The 21,450-nt window shown below is 42.2% G+C and overlaps 1 protein-coding gene across 4 annotated transcripts; it reads left to right on the forward strand.

Moving 5' to 3' along the window:
- Nucleotides 1-1,565: 1,565 nt before the first annotated feature.
- Nucleotides 1,566-21,216, forward strand: pik3c3 (phosphatidylinositol 3-kinase, catalytic subunit type 3). 4 transcript variants are annotated; one of them, XM_075450965.1, is made up of 26 exons: nucleotides 1,566-1,961; nucleotides 2,742-2,930; nucleotides 3,445-3,588; nucleotides 3,711-3,840; nucleotides 4,017-4,043; nucleotides 5,162-5,248; nucleotides 5,951-6,046; nucleotides 6,143-6,214; nucleotides 6,302-6,406; nucleotides 7,499-7,591; nucleotides 8,861-9,046; nucleotides 10,271-10,401; nucleotides 10,731-10,815; nucleotides 12,528-12,595; nucleotides 12,688-12,793; nucleotides 12,981-13,115; nucleotides 14,528-14,659; nucleotides 15,736-15,864; nucleotides 16,999-17,068; nucleotides 17,166-17,230; nucleotides 17,307-17,391; nucleotides 17,480-17,554; nucleotides 17,641-17,809; nucleotides 19,801-19,891; nucleotides 20,067-20,192; nucleotides 20,926-21,216. In XM_075450965.1, the coding sequence occupies exons 1-26, from the start codon at nucleotides 1,897-1,899 to the stop codon at nucleotides 20,938-20,940; spliced, it is 2,676 nt and encodes an 891-aa protein (XP_075307080.1). In that variant the 5' UTR covers nucleotides 1,566-1,896; the 3' UTR covers nucleotides 20,941-21,216. The 4 variants fall into 4 exon arrangements, with proteins under 4 accessions (XP_075307080.1, XP_075307081.1, XP_075307082.1 ...); XM_075450966.1 differs by having other exon boundaries at nucleotides 12,999-13,115; XM_075450967.1 differs by lacking the exon at nucleotides 4,017-4,043.
- The last annotated feature ends 234 nt before the right edge of the window (nucleotides 21,217-21,450 follow it).

Consider the following 21,450-nt stretch of genomic DNA (forward strand, 5'->3'; position numbering starts at 1 on the left):
AACCATAAATAAAATGATAATTTTTAACACCTTTGCTGAGAATACTTTGCTTTCTTCAGTTGCTGTTTGTTTGTGGGTCTTTCAACAACTTGAAATGCAGCTGCACTGGGTTGAAATCTGACAACTGACTTTGTATAATATTCCTCCTCCTCACTTTCAGGGTTGCTTTCACAGTCATTTTTGGGTCATTCAAATAATCTTTGCTGCATTTGACAGAATCTGAACAGACAGTATTTTCCCAAATACTTCCGAATTCAACGGGTTGCTTCTGTCTTCTGTTGCATCATCAATAAACACCAGTGATCCAGTGAAACTGAAAGTCGTGTGTGTCCATGCTGTCAAACCAGCTGCATGTGTTTTACAGCTGTTGATGTTCTGTATACTGTGGGTCATAAGTCGTTCTAAATCTTGTAGTCTTTCTCTTCCAAATTAGCCCAATTTATATAATGCCAATTCAATAAAAAACAACAGATCGAGTCAAATCTTTTCTTTGATTCAATGCCTTAAGCATACACATGGCGACATTGGAAGGAAAAAACTCCCTTTTAACAGGAAGAAACCTGCAGCAGAACCAGAACCAGGAAGGGCGGCCATCTGCTTCGACCACCTGGAGGTTGAGAGGACAGGAAAAAGGGGAAAACAAGCACCATAACACCAGTTAATGACAACAATAATGTCATATGTACATGGAGAATAAAGAGAGCAGAGTGAGGAGAGGTGCATCATGGGAGGTCCCGAGGCCTATAGCTGCATAACTATGGGATGCTTCAGGGTCACCTGAGCCATCCATAACTATAAGTTTTATAAAAAAAGGAATGTTTTAATGTGTAATCTTTAAAGTAGAGAGGGTGTCTGCTTCCTGAACCCAAACAAAAGCTGGTTCCACAGAGAGGGGCCTGGTAACTGAAGGCTCTGCCTCCCAGTCTGCTTTTAGAAACTCTGGGAACCACAAGTAAACCTACAGGCAAGACAGGGCAAGACAACAGGAAACAAAAACCAAGGAATTTATTACATAAATACTAGGGCTGGGCGCGTTAACTCGTTATTTTTAACACCGATAGATATTGTATCGCGGATTAACGCAGGTTTTATTTATTTTTTTATTTAAAATAAATAAATAAATATTTCCATTTTCCATTTACTTGGCCGTTTTCATTTTAAAGAGCGAGGCTTCTACATAAAAACTACATAAAGATGCTGTGTGTGTTTGCACAACAAATGTTATGGCACTTTCATTCATATGGCAGCACATTTAAAATAAAACTAAATGCTAAAAGCTATACACTACTTTTGAATTCATTTTTGGATTTTGCGCACAAATGCGATTAATCGTGATTAATCAGGGAAATCATGTGATTAATTAGATTAAAAATTTTATTGGTTGCCCAGCCCTAATAAATACATTTTAATAACGGTTGTTGTCGATCTTTGAGATATTTTTGTGCACTGCACCTTTAATAAAAAACACTCGAAGCCCCGCCTCGCTTCCCATTTATAACTTTTCCGCATCAGACTCGATTAATCAAAGCCCGATTCGACGATCGCCCGCTCAGCCGTCTCCACCTCGCTTCACCGCCGGTCGACTGCTCTGGCCTGGCTGTAGATTTCAGTTACTGCTGTGTTGTTGTGCAGCTACAAATAATCATCAAATCATGCCCGTTAAAACAGCATTTTTTTCCCCCTGAATACAGGCAGTTGAAGTCGTCTTTCTGAACCCGTGTGCTCACTGAAAAACGACCCCAGCCGTGAGGTCGGGCGGTGAACTCGGCTCTGCGGAGGGTTGCTGCTCTGTGGTGATCCGAGGCCTTGTCGCAAAGTCTCACACAAAACGCCCGGGATTTCATGTTGAAGACGTCTGGTTTTTGGGGGCAGAACTGACTGTTTTCCCAGCGGAAGATGGACACTGATAAGTTTAACTATGCCTACAGCTGTGACCTGGACATCAACGTTCAACTTAAGATGTGAGTTTTGCACTTAAAGGGCGTCTCTTTTGGGTCAGGCTGATGTGTCCTGTGACTTGACAGGATGCGTGACGTTGTTTACGGTGTGTGTGTAAAACCACAAAAGCTTGAATTTTCTTTAAAAAAAAAACTTTCATTCGTTTAGCATTGTTTTGAGCGTCTTCAAAAGCTCATGCACGTGTCACGCTTTTACCAAACAGAAGTTCCAGACAGATTAAAGAGGAAAAAAATGGGATATTTTCACCTGTTTTCGTTGCCTATGAACTACCGTGTGTTGTGTTTATCGTCCTATTAATGCTGAGACACTCATAAATTAGGTCTTTATTGTAATCCTGTAAATTTAAAGCTTGTTTATTCTAAAAACCATGACTCATGAACACTTGATATGGGTAAACAACACGTATTTATTCTTGTGCTCAGCTCCTGAGGCCAATTATTGTGTTATAAATGTATAATTACTTATGTCCTGACACGTGTTCAGCTGCTAAGTTAACACCCTAATAAGTAAGTGTAAGTAAACTTTATTTATATAGCAACTTTCACCGATAAAAATCACAAAGTGCTTTACAATCAAATACATAAAAACAATTATAAGAAAACAATTATACATGCTGTCTTTATCTAAGTACAGTTTCTTTTTAACACAATAAGCTAAAACAATTGAATGCATTCACCAAAACTTGTGGAGAACATTAGAAAGAGCAACTTTCCGACTGGAAATCAGAACTGGATGTTTGATTTTTCTGGTGTCCACATGTTGTTTTTCTCTTCCCCCCGCAGAGGAAGTTTGGAAGGAAAGCGCGAGCAGAAGAGTTACAAAGCGCTGCTGGATGACCCGATGCTGCGGTTCTCCGGCCTCTACCAGGAGAGCTGCTCGGACCTCTACGTCACCTGCCAGGTGTTCGCCGAGGGGAAGCCTCTCGCCCTGCCCGTTCGAACGTCTTACAAAGCATTTAGCACACGTTGGAAGTAAGAGCGTATACTTCACTCCTCTGGTCTGACCTTGTTGTCGCGTGTATGGCGGGGATATAACCTTTTTTTTTAAGTTGCATTCACGCTGTTGTTAGCTCGATTCTTTCATTGGAAGCTCAAGAACAAGCCGGAGGAATCTCAAGGTAAATAAAGTGTTTATTAGTCACACGTCAAGCATATCAGCGCTGGGCTCAGTGGAACGGAGCTCCAGCAGGAAATCCGTCAGACTGAGCCTCGATTTCCGGGTATCTTTTGCATTTATAGCCTCATAGGTTGGACTCGCACGCGACCGAGTATGATCGGACATGAGTAGGTTCAACATGCTTCCTCATATTCTCTGAATAAGCCAAACAATGTGTGTGTGTGAATCTTGCACCTGCTTTGCCAGGCTAATTGTTTTGTCTCACTATGCCTGGATCACTTAAGGTCATCGTGGGAAAGTACAGAGACTATTTAATTCATAATGTCTAAGAACAAAGCCAATTTTAACGCTGCGGTGTCTCCTGCGCAGCTGGAACGAGTGGCTGCGGCTGCCGGTCAAGTACCCCGACCTTCCTCAGAGCGCCCAGGTTGCTCTCACAGTGTGGGACATCTACGGGCCCGGCAGAGCCGTCCCTGTCGGGGGAACCACCGTCACCCTGTTTGGCAAATATGGGTGAGTCTCGTGGTTTCCAGGCCCATGAAATAAAGCTTCAGCTTTGAGAATCATCCACTACTTCTTTGTATGTAACAAGTACACATGAAGAATGCTGACTTGTAGCATTGCAACACCTGTAGTATGTTCCGGCAAGGGATGCACGACCTGAAGGTTTGGCCGGGCGTGGAGGGGGATGGAGGAGAGCCCACCACCACGCCGGGACGCACCAGCAGCAGCCTGACAGAGGATCAGATGGGTAGACTCGCCAAGGTATGCATCCGTACAAGAAAAGGAGATATGTGGGTGAGGGTAGGCTTGTGTGTGTGTGTGTGTGTGGGTTTGTGACCATGTGACGAGATAGAGTAAGAAAAGGTACAGAAGCAGGAGTGAAGGGGGACAAGAAAGCTCCAGATGCAAAGCCCTGTCTAAACCATCATCTGTTCCAGGGCCCTGACCTGGAGCTACTCAGTGATGTGAGTAGAAGTTCAGGAGTTGGTCCTCGCAATGCAGAATGTGTGTCCGTACTCTTGGAGTATGAAGGCCTTGGCCAAAATGTATTTGCACATAAAATCTCTGCTGGTTAAATTCACCACGTTTAATAAGGATTAAAGGGATAGTTCGCCTCTTTTGACATGAAGCTGTATGACAGCCCATATTAGCAACATCATTTCTGAACATCTTCTTACCCCCTGCTGCGTCCTGTGAGCCGAGTTCCAGCCTCGTTTTGGCGTTGATGAAGGTAGTCCGACTAGTTGGCTGGGGTTTAAAAAATAAAGCGTTTTGCTTCTCAAAACAATATGCGTTCGGGGTGGTCGGGGGCCAACTAGACGGACTACCTTCGTCAACGCCAAAACGAGGCTGGAACTCGGCTCACAGGACGCAGCAGGGGGTAAGAAGATGTTCATAAATGATATTGCTAATATGGGATGTCATACAGCTTCATGTCAAAAGAGGCGAACTGTCCCTTTAAAAAGCACAATTCAGACCGCAGCAGGGATATTACATTCTTCTTCTTCTTCTGCCCACTTTGCATTGCAGGAACCCCCCCGAGGGGGTTAAATCTATTCAAGTGCATTTTGACCCGGGTTGTCTGTGCAGGTGTATGGCCGTGTTCTTAAAGCATCACACACATTTGTTTTTAAGGTTTCTGCTGTTGCCGTGCGTTGGTGTGTCTCAGTGAGTGCGTGCATGGGCTTCGTGTTCATGTGGAAGTGATGCTCATTAACTGTTGCAGTTTTTTTGGGATGTTTAGAGGAGGGTGTCGGTCTTATTTTAACTTAATTTCGCGTACTAAAACTCACTGAATCCCCTGACTTTGAGTTGTGTTTGGGCTGAGTCAAAGTGTGAGCACTAATCCCAACCCGCTGACTTGTGGGCTCGACCAGCCGTGCGCTTTACATTCCCGACACCCGCACTCACCCACCGACGAGCGGATCTGCTGCAGAGTTTGTGCATGACTGGGGGAGCTGGTAGATGTGGTGACCAGTTCTGCAACAGCGCGGCCTCGGTTTCTGTATTTTCTTATTGTTTTGGTAAACTCTGCGTCTTCTTCCTCGCCCTCTCTGCCGTCTTTCTTCCCATCTCCATCCAGCTGACGAAGGCCCATCGGCAGGGCCACATGGTGAAGGTGGACTGGCTGGACCGGCTAACCTTCAGAGAAATTGAGATGATTAATGAGGTAAGTATGTTATGATCCAGTCCAGATTAGTCTCAGTCGGTTACTTACTGAGATCGGACAATGAAAGGCAGTATTCAGCATCTTACCAGAGATGGGACCAAGTCACACATGTGCAAGTCTCAAGGAATGGGAAGAAGTACAATACTTTTTTTAGTTTCCCACCCCTTTTTAACTACTCTTCAGTTTGCAAATATCCTAACTACAATACACCTATATAAATATATGCCATATGTACACTTCCGAAATATCTATATAAATATATAATCACAAAAATAAATATATACTACACACATATTCTTGTAAATATAAATGTAAATGTGAATACATATATATATATATATATATATATATATAACTATCCCCATAAGTAAATATATACCATATACTAATTAAATTACAATGCAGTTTGCAATTCCATTAATTTATTAATTTTATATTCAACCTGAAAACATGAACTGTATAACACTCAAGTCATTCAAGCCATCGTGTCGCAAGTCAAGTAAAGTCCCGAGTCTTTAACTTCCAAGTCCGAGTCGAGTCTCAAGTCTTTTTATTTTTTGTCAAGTCACAAGTCATCAAAACAGCGACTCGAGTCGACTCGAGTCCAAGTCACAGTGACTTGAGTCCCCATCTCTGCAGTGTGCATGTTGGCAGTAACTCTGTTGTTGTGTGAGTTAAAGAAGTCTGTGTTTGTTTCTGCAGAGCGAGAAGCGCAGCTCTAACTTCATGTACCTCATGGTGGAGTTTCCTCGCGTCAAAACCAACGACAAAGAGTACAGCATTGTGTATTATGAGAAGGTATTTTCTTGTTGTCGGGATCTCACCACGTGTGTGTCACACAGCTCTCAGCATGTCATCCTTCTGTCAGCTGACACCAGCTTTGTCTCCGCTCAGGATGGCGACGACACGTCACCGGTTCTAACCAGCTGCGACATCGTCAAAGTCCCGGACCCGCAGATGGGAATGGTGAGAGGACGCAGCTTTGATGTTGGTTCAGAAAACCAGATTTCTAACAGTAACCGAGTGCTTGTTTTCTTTTTTTTTTCCCCACAGGAGAACCTGGTGGAGAGCAAGCATCACAAACTGGCTCGTAGCCTCCGCAGCGGGCCCTCGGATCACGACCTGAAGCCCAACGCCGCCACACGTGACCAGCTCAATGTAAGCAAACCTGCATTCGTTTTTGATTTTTTTTTTTTTTTTTTTTTTTTTTTTTTTTTTTTTTTTTTTTAGGAGGATCTACACCAGAGATACTCATTGCGCGGCTCCTCAAGCTTTAATTGGCGGCTCGCACTCGCATAGTAGCTTATAACAATATGGTAACAATAACAATACATTTTTTCCGAATAACATACAGCGAATACTGCACAGTATTAAGTATTGTTATTAAGTATTAATTAAGGCTTAATGGTGTTTCCTAAAGGGGGCACACTGTTAAACCTGGCAACGCAGCCCGCTTAAACCACCTCACACTTGACCGCAGAGCACGCTAGCTCCTTTAGCCAGCGCGAGATGCAAGATACTCAACTCAATTCAACTCAACTTTATTTATAAAAGCCCTTTAACACAGCCGTGGCTGAAACAAAGTGCTGTGAGTAACAACACGAAATACAAGGCATAAAACACAAGAACAATGCAAAAACAACAATAAACAACAACAATATTAAAAGAATAACAGCATCCATACAGCCCCAAACCATGTCACTCCCACTACTATGCTTGACTTTAAGCATGGGGCACTTTTCTTTGTACAAATCACTTTTTACCACCACACATGCTTGACACCATCAAAAGCAAATTTGTTTATCATTGTCTCATCAGAGACAAACAAACTAAGGATATGGATTGCTGGAACCATGTCCTGTGATCTGATGACACCAAGACCTTTCTTTTCTGTTGTAAGCTGAACAGATGTTGTATTAAACTTACTCTATGCACGTTTTGGGAATAACTTGTGTGTGTATTAAAATATTGTTCAAAATGTTACTTTTCAACAGGGGTGTACTCATTTTCACTGTGCACTGTAAATGTGATCTGAATTGAAAATGTATTAGCTGTGTTGTTTCTTTTTTTGTGGGATGTTTTATATGTAGAAATGCATATTTGCAAAAGGGGAACTTAGTATGTTGTCGTAAAAGTGGCTCTTCCCTTGATTTTGCTGCCAATGTGGCTCTTGTGAAAGAAACAGTGAGTATCTCTGATCTACTGTGTGCGTAGTCTGACAGCAGGGAACTTTATGGATGTCTCCAACAGATTATCGTGAGCTACCCTCCAACCAAGCAGCTGAGCTCTGAAGAACAGGACCTGGTGTGGAAGTTCAGATACTACCTCACCACGCAGGAAAAGGTGGGTGCTCTGCTGGTTTCTTGTCTTTTACTCCTCCTTCACTCATGCCTTTTTAAGCCGGGACTGATGCGCCTTCGTCGAGGCGACTTATACAAGGCGTCCCTCAGCTGGTTCCATGGCGCTGCCTTGTTGTGTCTAATACACAGAGGTGGGTAGAGTAGCTAAAAATTGTACTCAAGCAAAAGTACTGGTACTTCAGAATAATATGACTCAAGTAAAAGTAAAAATTAGTCATCCAAATAATTACTTGAGTAAGAGTAAAAAAAGTGCTCGGTGAAAAAACTACTCGAGTACTGAGTAACTGTTGAGTAACGTCTGATTTATTTGTTAACACAAGCATTCAATCAGACAGACAAAAATACTAAATAATCATCTTTAGGCAAATTAGAGTTCATCCAATTGATAAAATAAATCAAAATTAATTAATTACAAAATAGCTTAAATTAAAATAATCCAGGTAAATTCAAGAACTTCAATAAAAAATAAAAGAAACTAAAAAACAAACATTCATCTATCCATGGGGGAAAAAAACGAGTTTAGGAAACTTACCGCTACATGTTTCCTCAAGTTAGATGTTGAGTTTCTGCTGAAATGTGCGTTTGTTTTGGTTGACACAGAAGACACATAATGTAGCTGCTGTTTCTCACTCTTTGTAAGGTAAACATGCTTTCAGTATGAGGCCTCGTCTGCGTCTTCATTTCCCACCGTTGGTTCTGACATTTTTCATCTGTTTCTTTGTTTGTTTGCTACGACTGCTAATGCTAAAGCTAACCCGTCCCGCCGCTGAGATTGAGTATGGTCACGTGACCAGACTGCACAGCTGCGTCTGATTGGTGAAACACAGTCAGGTGGTAGAGCCTTTGGCGGAAGTCTCTCTCTCTGTCAGAATAAAACATTAAAATGAGGCGTACGCGGGAGGATAAAAATAATGAGGCGGAGAATACCAAAGAGGTAAGAAGAAAAGTAACCAGCTCATTGTAGCCTAATGTAGCGGAGTAAGAGGACAGTTTCTGCTGCACAAATCTACTCAAGTAAAAGTATAGAGATTTAAAACTACTCCTAGAAGTATAATCTGTTCAAAAACTTACTCGAGTAAATGTAACTCGTTACTACCCACCTCTTGTAAGAACACAGCGATGTGTGACTTATACGGAGGGACAAAGACGGCTTTTTTTGGCCTATAAGGTGCAACAGAAATGTGAGGTAGACTTAGTGGATGCTGTTTTGTTGGAGTTTGCACATGCTCAGTGATTCCTCCTCTGACTCCAGGCCCTGACGAAGTTTCTCAAGTGCGTGAACTGGGATTTGCCCCAGGAGGCCAAGCAGGCTCTGGAGCTGCTGGGGAAGTGGAGGCCGATGGACGTGGAGGACTCCTTGGAGCTGCTGTCGTCCCATTTCACCAACCCAACAGTCAGACGCTACGCCGTGGCACGCCTGCAGCAGGCCGACGACGAGGTATGTGGAGAGTTATTAGAGACTCAGTTTGGAACCAGGACCGTGTCTGCGAATGGTGTTAATCAGGAGAATTTAGGTTTTTAAAGACCTAAGCTTTCCTTGTTTATTTAGTAGAAACTGTCCCGATGTATCTGCGTTTACGCGACAAACTTAACTCAACCATAACAACAACGGTGCCCATGTGCCAGCTTTTCCACATCTGGCGAGCTTTGTTGAGCCTCTACGGTGACATCACGTCATGCTCACTCTATGATAGAAGTTGTATCCCACCCACCAACATTACTCTAACCCACACAAACATGAGTTTAACCCTTGTGCGGTCTTAACATTGCGTTTACTCCCCTTTTCCTTTGGGTCAAAAATGACCCGCCCTACCAAAGCCCTAAAATAAAACTTAATTGAATTTTAAATCCAAAATCTATTTTGTATGATGAAACCACCTGTTATTTATCTATTCAACTCAATTCAATACATTTTTTATCATGTATTTTTTTTTTTTTTTACCACAAACCAACTGTCAGTTGGACCAACAGTTTTCTTGTTTTCTCAGTTTTCTTTTACATAATAAAGGTTTATTAGAACAGAATAGAAAAATACTTTATTCATCCCCCAATGGGGGAAATTCAAATTAGTCAAGTAGCTCAAATTGTTTTTAAATATTTACAATGATTGTATTAACAATAATAATAATAATACCAATTCTAGTAAAAAAAAATACTACTAGTAACTAATAATAATAATAAATGACTAAATAAACAAGTAAAAAAAAAAAAAAAAAAAAAATGATTGCTATTATATAAATGTGAAGTAATTACTTCTGAATTAATTATATTGAAAGGGAAAAAAACAGTGAACTTTTTTCTGGTGTTTAAATGTTTTTATAATTCACGGGTCAAAAATGACCCATAAGACAATCTTTGTACCCTAGTGATGTACAGCCCACATGGAAACATAAACAAAAATAAAGTATGACTTTTCTAATGATGGGGTCCCTTTAGGAAAAGTCATACAATTTCAAGTTGGAAAAAGATAGTTTAAGGTACTTTTTCTACAGTTAAACATGGTAGTGGCTCACTTTTGACCCGCAGGACAACAGGAGGGTTAAGACATGTTTGAAGTAAAATCGCAGGCTTTGGAGCTTTTATAGGGGCTAAATCTGCCGATACTTTGAAAATAAACTCCTACTTTAAAGCTGTCTTCATTATGCCCGTCTCCTCTCTGCAGGACCTGCTGATGTACCTTCTGCAGCTGGTGCAGGCGCTCAAGTACGAGAACTTCAGTGATATTCAGGGAGGCTTGGAGCCAGGCAGCAAGAGAGACAGCCAGGGACTTTCAGATGACTCCACACTGGACAGGTCAGACCAACATGAGGGAAGCTGCTCTGCTCTGACATGTAACATTCCTCCGACTTCCAGGAATCTAAATTTACCCCCCAAATACGCTCACTGGCTGGGAGAGCATTTGCTGATTCACAGAATTTGATTATTTCTCTTTTCAGAAAGCGTAATGACCTCATTGGATGTTTTGATTTTACTGGAAGAGAATCTCAGGATGTTGGCTGGATGCAGACAACTCTGCAACCACACTGACCTCCGCGAAAACACTGAAATCAAACCGTGTCTTTAAACGCGTTGCTCTTTCTCTGTTATTAATCGCCGTGTTTGTATTTTATTTCTGTTTGTAGCTCCCAGATCCTTTCTGGCACGTCCGGGTCATCAACTGCCCCACAGCAGAAAGGCAAGGAAGGAGCCGACAGTGAGAATCTGGAGGTAAGAAACTGTTGATTAAAGCAAACTGGAGATTAAAGGAATTCGAAAGAAAGTTGTTAAAAAAGGTCTAATGTGTAGCTTCACACAAGAGGCAAACTCAGCCAGACAATGGTGAAGTTTACTGATGTTTCCAGAAGAATTTATTGATGTACAGCCGTTCGTTTCTCATTTTGCACAAATCCTTTCCTAACTGGAACACCGTAAGAGCTGAGGACGGACAAATTAAACAAAATTAGCTCTTACAAACAAATAAACCATCTTGAATGACATGACTCCAAGGCTCCTTTTAGCTTAACCCATTGAGGCCGGGAAAGCGTTGCCGCATTTCTACCTTTAAAGCCGGTGTCGCTGTTGCGATTTTCTACCTTTTAAGGCCGGGACAGCGTACGCGTCTTTTTTCATGTATAAGGTTGTTTTGCACCAATTATTGACCTCTGCGCCAATGAAATGCATTATAATAGACACGTGAGAGTGTCGTCATGTTCCTCGTGTCATTGTTTTGAAGTTAAGTTTCATCGAACCAAGCATGGAGGACTTTCAGTGGGAAGACATTTCAGACGGTAGCGATTGTGAGGAGTTTCTTGACTTTGATGATGCTGATGAACGTGCTGACCAATTGATGGAGATTTATGGCGAGCACATATGTTTGAGGATGATTGAGGATGATTTTGAAGGGTTTGAAAGTGAGTGGAAGACTGACAATTACCACCGTAATCGACGGAGAGATTTCAACCGCACACCAGGGGTGAAAGTCGGTTTACCTGCAGATGCCACCGTTGCAGGCATTTAATCATATTTTTACTGAGGAGCTTTGGGCGCATCTCGTTTCCGAGACGAATTGATACAGTGAGCAGGTACTTCAGACTCCAGCTCGGAGATGGAAACATTTATTGGAATGTGTATGGGCTCCTTGTGCTGCCAGTACGAAGAGATTACTGGCGATAAAATAAATAAATAATTTAAATATAAAATTAAATTTTATTTTATTTTTTTACTGTTTTTTTTATTGAAAATAGTGCTGTTCCTGCACTTTACTTTTTACATTTTCTATTTTCATGAAGGTGTATGTAAATAAACTCAATTTCCAAAGAAAGCCACAGGTGTAAGCTCTCAAATACTTTTTGAATTTTGTTTCTATCTGCTACAGAGGCTGAGAAATCAATCATTTAGTAGGCGTTGACACAATTGCTGAATTTCCAGAAAAACTTCAGTTTTTAGGGGGTCTTTCTGAAATCGCCCATAGGTTTTACAGGCATCCTTTTCCAGGCGTCTTAGGCCTAAATGGGTTAACATCACCGCATACACACTCTACAGAGGCTAATGTTATAATGAACAGCAACTTAAATATTAGCTTGAAGAATAAACACTCTATCACATTAAGTCTGCTGAACACACATAACTCCACATAAAACATATTTCTACAACATACCTTGTTCCCAATTCTAGCCATGTTGAACTCTGACCGTCACTTTTGATCATCTGCTCCTTGCGAAGTCGATTTCTTTGTTCGCTGTTAGATGCACCTCTACTTCCGACCGGGAGTACCAAAATAAAAGCATGTAATCGTAAAAGCGGAAGCAACAAATAAAAGCATACAGGCAGCAATAATCAGTTATTAAATCCCTTTTTAAGAGTTGCTTACAGGCATCCTTTTACAGAAAGAAACACAAACTTTGTGTCTTTTATGTGTTTGTTTTTTTTTATCTTTTTAGCAAGACCTGTGTACCTTCCTCATTTCACGTGCTTGCAAGAACTCTACGCTTGCCAACTACTTGTACTGGTGAGTGCAACATCTGTGACTGAAGAACAGAGGCAGCTGTAGTTCATTACGTCAGACGCTGTGTGTAAAATGGGCTTTTTTACCCCCCACAGGTATGTGATTGTGGAGTGTGAGGATCAGGACACACAGCAGAGAGATCCTAAGACCTACGAGATGTACCTAAATGTCATGAGACGGTTCAGCCAGGCTTTACTCAAGGTGAGCGCCCAGAATGAATTCTTATTTAAATCGCTTTGAACTTATCTTCTGTAACCATATTGGCACAAATCTGTCAAGTAATGATGGGGGAAAATAGTTGTGATATCGTACCAACGTACAATTCAGAGCTTTACTTGTTATAGTACATCTGTCAGACTGAAAGACAACAGTAAGCCTTTGTGTGAAGTCTTCTTCTTCCCTCCAGGGCGATAAGAGTGTGAGGGTGATGCGCTCGCTCCTGGCTGCCCAACAGACGTTTGTGGACCGACTGGTGCAACTGATGAAAGCTGTCCAAAGGGAGAGTGGAAACCGCAAGAAGAAGGTAACAAACGATTGCTCGGACAGAGTAAAAAAAACTATTCCGTACACTTTATCAGAGTTACCTTGTTAGTAAAAGGTTGGACTCCCTTCTGCATTCAGAAATGCCTTAATTCTTCGTGGCATCCTTTATAGGGGGGGGTACTTGGAATGGGACGGGGGCTGTTAGAGCAATAACGAAGCTGTTTAAGAGCTGTAACACTTTTTTATGTACATTATTAACTATTTACATTAACAACCAGTAGGCACCGCAATTCAATTTTTTAACAAGGCTGTCTTTTAATGTCTGAGCCTGGCAAAGCATTATTGCTTCGGCACTGCCGCCTTGGGAATGTTGGCAAGGCGGCAGTGCGAGTTTGCTAAGGCGGCCGCCTTAACTATAATGCGCTGCGGGAAACACTGGAGTTATAAAGAAACAAATAAAGCTTTTCCAACAGAAGTCTCTCCAAGTCCAGGAGTTGGTGGGCTGATTAGCTGTTTAACAAGCAGCTGAACAGGTGCACCTGAAAAAGTGGGGGAGGGTAGTATTCTGCCACACAGCCTTCAGTAAGATTCCTCAATGAAATCGTCAAATAATTCTCTAAGACTCATTTAGTTCTGCAGCACCACGAGGGCTCTTCATAAAGGGGAAACATTACGTATTCAGACACAGGCATCGATTAGATTCTGGTGATTAACCGATCCTCCTCACTGGAAAAAATGCCCCTCCAAAAATAAGTTTAAAAAAAAAAAAGACGTTTTTGCTTGAAATAAGCAAAAAAATCTGCCAATGGAACTAGTGAAAATCGGCTTGTCAAGATTTCTTGAAATAAAATGTGATATTTAGGACTTTTGAGATAAAAGTGATCTTGAAATTAGCTTAAAAACCTCTTCAAATGAAAAAAAAAGCTTGTTTCATGTGAAATATGACTCAAAACAATTTGTTTTCAAGACTTTGTCACTTAAAGGTGGGGTATGAGATGTTTTCTGGAGCATTTTTTATCATATTATGTGAAAACCCTCCTCACGACCCCATTGCACCCACTAAAATAGAATGTTTGGGAAAAAAAATTATTCTTTTTGTCCATTGTAGAGGGTGTAGCAAGAGGAAATGTCTGACCAATAGAAGTAATGATGAGAGATGTTTTGAAGGCGTGGTTTCGAGGGGTGGGCTGAAGGGAGAGGCAAGGTTGTTTATTTTCAAAAATATAGCTTGTAGGAACCGTTTTTCCAAGATCTCATACCCCACCTTTAACAAGATATTCAAGATGTATTGTATTAAAACAAGTCCCTATATCTGAAATGGTACTTGTTAGGCAATTGTGTCTTATATCAAGTGTAATGAGATACTCAATGAGACAAATATACTTGGTAAGATTCAGATATTTTCCAGTGCTGACTTGTGTTTACATCCGATGCCTCCATGTGTGTCTGCAGACCGAGCGGCTGCAGGCTCTGCTGGCCGACAACGAGAAGGTGAACCTCTCGGAGATCGAGCCGATCCCGCTTCCCCTGGAGCCTCAGATCAGGATACGAGGCATCGTCCCAGAGACGGCAACTCTCTTTAAGGTACGGAAGACGCTCGCTCATCATTTGCACAGCTTAGAAAATCTGCCTGAACTTGTGGATTTTATAAGCTGTAGCATCTGCTCTGCGAGTCATTTGTGCTGCGTTATTTTTCATGAAAGAGAAGGAAAAAAGAAACCATGCGGTACGTTGTATTCACCTGGGGTGTGAACAGTACACCTATGCAGTAAATTAGTCTTTTATTTTTGTTTTTGTGTCAGAGTGCTCTGTATTTAGCCAGTATCTGACTACATATACGATTTACCTTACCTACTAACAGGAACGCATATCTCTGTGATTAATGCGCTTGTTTTTAACGCAGAAAAGCACACTGATAACATCAGATGGCGGCTCAACTGCAGCCCATCAGACAGCCGTTAGCGGTCACCTTGATCTGGAACACTTCAAAACAGAAGCTTTTAGAAGCATATTAACACTTAAAGGGATAGTTCGCCTTTTTTGACATGAAGCTGTATTACATCCCATATCAGTAATATCATTTATGAACATTTTCTTACCCCCTGCTGCGTCCTGTGACGCTGTGTTCTGTGACGCTGCGTTCTGTGACGTGTTGGTGTTGATGAAGGTAGTCCGGCTAGTTGCCTGGGGTTTAAACAATAAAGCGTTTTGCTTCTCAAAACAATATGCGTTCAAAAGAGTAATACATTTGCATCACAAAATCGTTCTCCAGGAAAAAGTCAGACCTCACAATCGCTTGGTGCTATTTTCTCTCCCTTCGTATCACTGCGTGCTGCCGCCTGCCGACAGCTGCACCTGTTACGGTGTTTACTGCTCAGTCTACACAGCACGCAAAACGCTTTATTTTTTAAACCCCAGCCAACTAGCCGGACTACCTTCGTCAACGCCAAAACGAGGCTGGAACTCGGCTCACAGGACGCAGCAGGGGGTAAGAAAATGTTCATAAATGATGTTGCTAATATGGGATGTCATACAGCTTCATGTCAAAAGAGGCGAACTATCCCTTTAAATATCTATGGTTAATGAAAGTGGGATTCACCTGGGATGTGAACAGTACATCTATGCAGTAAATTAGTCTTTTATCCTTGTTTTTGTGTCAGAGTGCTCTGATGCCAGCCAAGCTGATCTTCAAAGCTGAGGATGGAGCCATGTACCCGGTGATCTTCAAACATGGAGACGACCTGCGGCAGGACCAGCTCATTCTGCAGATCATCTCACTCATGGACAAAGTAAGAGTTGTTCGTGTCAGCGTACGGTTACCGCGTGTGATTTCATTTTTTTTTTTTTTTTTACACTGAAATGTCAATAAAACCAGTTTTTTATTCCCAGTAAACGGTTTTACTGTCTCGTGAAAAATATCAGCTCATCCTGAATTTGATGCCGCAACACGTCTCAAAAAAGTTGGGACAGGTTCGTGTTTCCCACTGTGTAGCACCCCCTCTTCTATTGGCAACATCTGGATCTGAGGAGACCAGCTGCTGGGAGAGGAACGATATAAGATTCCAGCTGCTCAGCAGTCTTTTGTGTTTTATTTGGTGAAAGATCAGGGCTGCAGGCAGTTTCTGCATGTTGCTGAAATAGATGCAGCTTGTGGTTTAACATCGTCTTGCTGAAATTTACAAGACCCTCCCTGAAAAAAGGTGTCGTCTGGATGGGAGCACATGTTGCTCTCAAACTTTTCAGCATCGATGGAGCCTTTCCAGATGTTCAGGCTGCCAGTTCCAGAGATACTGATGTTGATTTTTAAATGATGTTTTGGTCCAGAGAAGACGGCAGTGTTTCTGGACCGTGTTCACATACGGCTTCTTCTTTGCATGATGGAGCTTTAACACAGACAATGATTTCTGGAAGCCTTCCTGAGTCCATGCAGTGATTTCCAGGGCAGAATCAGGCCGTTCTTTTGATGACATCATGTGCTACAAATGATGGAAGATTCTTTGTGATTTAATGTTGAGGAATATTGGTCTGAAATTGAATTTCTTTTGGCTGAACGTCTGCCCATCTCAACTTCTCTCTACCTCTTTCAGCTGGTGTTTTTACACCCAAGCATGTTACTGAGCTGTTGCTAATTAACCTACTTAGCTGCAACATGTTCCTTTAGCTTTTTCTTTTTAGCACCATTTACTTTTCTGCCCTTCTGTTGCCCCTCACTCAAACTTTTCAGACACATTTCTGCCATCAGATTCAAGATGAGCTCATATTTGTCACGAAATAGTAAAGTCTCACTTTTCTACGGTGTCGCAGTAATATTCTGATATAATATGTAACATCTGAGCTGCAGGATTGTTTCTTCTGGCTTTATAACATCAAAAGATCGTGTTTTTAACTCTTCAAACTTGTGTTTTTGTATTCTTGGTGCAAAGCTGCTAAGAAAAGAGAACTTGGATCTGAAGTTGACACCATACAAAGTTCTGGCCACCAGCACCAAGCACGGTAAGAATTTATCATCACTCAGGAGTCTGTTTAATAGAAAGCGGGCCGCTGTAAGTGCCGCGCATTTAGTTGCAAACTGCTGTGTCCTGTTTTTCAGGTTTTATGCAGTTTGTTCAGTCGGTTCCTGTCGCTGAAGTTTTGGCCACCGAAGGCAACATCCAGGTGAGCAGAGTTATGGAGACGCAGGTTACAATCAGGTTACAATGCTTACATTTAACGAGTCACTCATTTTTGACAGAGCTTCTTCAGGAAGCATGCGCCGAGTGAAAAAGGACCTTATGGCATCAGCTCGGAGGTGATGGACACCTACGTCAAGAGCTGCGGTGCGACACTAAACACGAGCCTCACCTGCAGAGCACATTAACCAACCGATTTGGTCTAATCGGTGCCTCTCACGCTTTGTCTCTCCAGCTGGTTACTGCGTCATCACATACATCCTGGGGGTGGGAGACAGACACCTGGACAACCTGCTCCTAACAAAGACCGGTGAGCCAAACACACCCATAAAGGCACTGCAGGCCTCTGCTTTTTAGAGTTCTTCCCTCACGGTGTTCTCTCCTGTCGTCCTCCAGGGAAGCTCTTTCACATAGACTTCGGCTACATCCTGGGCCGAGACCCCAAACCGCTGCCTCCCCCCATGAAGTTGAGCAAAGAGATGGTGGAGGGGATGGGAGGCATGCAGAGCGAGCAGTACCAGGAGTTTAGGAAACAGTGCTACACTGCCTTCCTTCACCTTCGGAGGTAAATACAGCAGAAGAACTCTCCTCTGCAAAGAACTGACATGAAAAAAATGCTTTATTAAACCCCAAAGGGGAATTATACTGATGCAGTGTGCAATTATTCCTCATAAGCAATTATTGTGGCTGCTGCTGGCAGGAATGACCTCTGCTCCCCTTCTTTATTACAGCAGAACAGAAGGAGTCTCAGTTTAAGGACCTGAGCTTGTTTAAGAAGAAGCAGAGTCCATCATATTCCCTTTTGAAAACAGCCTAAGTGCTGAATTTCCGGTCTTAATCAAATCAAATCAAATTTATTCGTATAGCACATTTCATGTACAAAACAATTCAAAGTGCTTTACATAAAATAAAAGCATTGCAGCAGGGAGAGGAAGAAGCATTAAAAATACATAAAATAATATAAAGAGTCCAGATAAATTAAAAGATATCGTGCAGATTTCATGCATAGACACATGAGAAAAGAAATGTTTTTAACCTGGATTTCAAAATCTAGGTTGTTGTCCAGGTAAACTCTCATATCTGTACTCCTCCACTTCGTCTCCCAGGATAGAAATAGTGTTTTTGACTTATTCCTGGTCCTCCTAAAATCTAAAATCATCCCTTTTGTTTTGTTTACATTAAAAAAAAAAAAAAAAAGGTGGTTTTTCTCAACCAGTTCCCTGCACTCAGCCTGTTGTCCATCACTGAAACCCCCAACAACTGCAGAGTCACATGAGTATTTCTGGAGATGACAGGACTGTGAGAGTACAGTTTCCTGTGCTGCTGACCAACCTCTCAGTCAGATAAACTGTGATCTGTTTGGCAGGTAGTCAATAATCAAGCATTTTCCACAATAAAATTACTAGAGAAGTCCAAGAACATGGTGGCTCTCAGAGTGCCTTTCAGTCTGTGGTCTCAAAGCATCCCTGCAGAGTTTCTTCAGTTTCCTGAGACCACTTATCCAAAGTCGGTGCAGTGACAGGTTGCTGCCTAGCAATCGGTGCAGAGTTGGAGGTGAGGAGAGCCAGAAACCTGGAGCTGTATGCATCTTTTACATTTCCCTAGAATAAGTCTGGCTTTTTTTCCCTCAGCTGGAGCAGTTGACAAACTGTTGACAGGTTGGAAGTGTAACTAAGAGGGAGACTTTGTTTGATAGCGTTGGGATGTTGTGCTTGTAGCCTGGCAACAACCGAGGTGACGACGTCACAGACTGCGTTGGCAGCAGCTCGTGTTAATACATACACAGCTACCAGAATAACGCAGCTAACAGTTGACACCTAAACATGTCCAGGATTAAACCATCTGTTGATACCAAGCAGCGCACGTCTCAGTGAAACAGATCCTTCTGCAATCTTGATGTTCCCGCTGTGCGCTAACAACAGATCCGAGCCGGTCTGTTTTATTGGCAGGTGATCTCACATTCCCCATGAGTATCGAGGGAAGACTCGTCTTAAACCATCTCCACCTATTTCTCTGCCTTGTTCCCACCAGACGCCCACAACGTTTCCTCTACAGCTCATCTGGGATTTTGGGACATGTTTCAGGCAGTGGTTGGCATTTTGAAAGCTCGGTCAGCTGTTCCCATTTGTAAACAACTCTTCCTTTGGCATAGCAACTCATCATAACAGGTGTTAAAAAGTGTCAGAAGTACGAGGAAAATCCACTCAAGCAGCACAGAAACTTGAAAATCAATGTTTTTTGGGGGAAAAACTCTCTAAAATAAGTTGGTAAATCAATAATATAATCGTAGCTGCTGTGGAAAGTCCCCGATTACCAGAGAAGAGCCACGACTATCGCCTCAAACTGAAAGCATGTACAGGAATGAGGACTTTTATTTTGTTACACTGCCCCTAGCAGTAGAGTTTTAGGTATTAGCGAGGCAGAGTTCTGAGTTTGGGTGCAGCTTGATAACAAACCGGCAGAGTCTTTACGTTTTGTTCAGGTTAAGACTGCAAAAGTTGGTTTGTAAAGCTCAGCCTCTTGAATAAAGTGTGCTCCTTCCCTCCATTTGCTTAGATACTCCAACCTGATCCTGAATCTTTTCTCGCTCATGGTGGATGCCAATATCCCTGACATTGCTCTGGAGCCTGACAAGACTGTTAAGAAGGTGAGTTTGTTCTTTGTTCTACTTTAAGGTGAAAAATGAGGTGAAATTAGAGTAATTATACATACATTTCACACATATATGCACCTGAGCCTGTGATTGGCTGACGTGGTTCATATTTGTTCCATGCATCTGAGACAACCTGATTAGCCCTAAGGTTCATTGTTTTCGCCCACAGGTGCAGGATAAGTTCAGACTGGACCTGTCGGACGAGGAGGCGGTTCACTACATGCAGAGTCTGATTGATGAGAGCGTGGGAGCTCTGTTTGCTGCTGTGGTTGAGCAGATACACAAATTTGCTCAGGTAAGTTTACTCAAGCACACAGTATAGCAACAAACAGGCGACCGTTGTGATAAATTAAATAATCTAAAATTAATTATATCTGAATAAACAGAGAAATGTATTGGCCTAGGTTCAACTTCTTTACTTAAATCAGGCTTCAGTCACCAACCGATGGCAGTGGCTGATATTTATCTAGTGATTTTCAGTCGGTTTTTACAGTCAAACTGATGTTTTATGAACAACCAGTAGGGCGCCGTTTAGCTCGACTGGTTGGGCGGGCGCCCCATGTGCAGGGGCTCCCCGTTACAACCACCCCCGGGTTCAAGACCTGGTTTTGGGGCCCTTTGCTGCATATCAGCCCCCTTTCTGGCTGCCCTCATTTCCTGTCAAGCAACTTTCCAATAAATGCCACTAGTGCCAAAAAAAAATCCTCTAAAAAAGAAACAGTGACTTTGTTTAACACATTGAAGGATCCCGTGTGTGTCGTGGCTTTGTGGATAATAGCACACATTCAAGAAACTGATTATTTTGTATAATTTGTTAAAGATTTAGCAGTGAATAATTGGCTTTTAGCTTTGTCATTTACACCAGACTAATCTAGAAATGTTTCTACTCTGAAAACGAGCCCAAAAGGTCCAAAAAGAGTCCTGAAATTGTCTGTGTACAACAACTATTTAACTGTCCAGTGAACTGTACTGGTGGTAAACCAGTTAAATCCCAGTTGCTCATGTTAGCTTCGTTACTGTCTCTTCAGTATTGGCGCAGATGAACAAAACGGACGGCCGACACGAAGCTGAACTGGATCAAACTTCTGCAGCACAAACACATGATCGTACGGCTCCGGACCGTCTGAATGTGTGAGAGAAGATGAAAAAAAAACAACCCAGTGACACTATTGAAAAAGGCCAAGAATGCACTGCCAACCTTTCCTGCAAGACGGCAAAACAGGGACACGTTCCTCTTCGTTTGCTTCTGTATATATCATGTATATTAATTACTGAATGAATGAAATGTGAGGCCAAATAAAAGACTTGTTATAACTGAACCTTCTGTTTGTGTTTTTTACTCGGTGTATATTTTCCCACCAGTTTAGCCCTGCTGTGCAGTGTTTATGGCACGCAACATGTTTCTTAACTGAGCATTGCAGACCATCTTTGGACGGCCGTTCTGTCAACGCTGGGGGCAGAAACAAGTCGAACACCCCCCCGACCCCAGAGGGTTGGTGAGTCACACTGAGTGAGTGACTAAGCATTTCCCTACCAGGCTCAGAGAAACAGGA

Source organism: Odontesthes bonariensis, chromosome 19 (genome assembly GCF_027942865.1).
Source record: "Odontesthes bonariensis isolate fOdoBon6 chromosome 19, fOdoBon6.hap1, whole genome shotgun sequence".
NCBI lineage: Eukaryota > Metazoa > Chordata > Actinopteri > Atheriniformes > Atherinopsidae > Odontesthes > Odontesthes bonariensis.

What these genes read in the sequence shown, in the direction of transcription:
- pik3c3 (XM_075450965.1), top strand. Translation starts at nt 1,897, where the DNA reads ATGGACACTGATAAGTTTAACTATGCCTACAGCTGTGACCTGGACATC. An exon ending in ACCTGGAGCTACTCAGTGAT is followed by an intron (nt 4,044 to 5,161) that starts GTGAGTAGAAGT and finishes ATCTCCATCCAG; the next exon opens with CTGACGAAGGCCCATCGGCA. An exon ending in CCACCGAAGGCAACATCCAG is followed by an intron (nt 17,231 to 17,306) that starts GTGAGCAGAGTT and finishes CATTTTTGACAG; the next exon opens with AGCTTCTTCAGGAAGCATGC.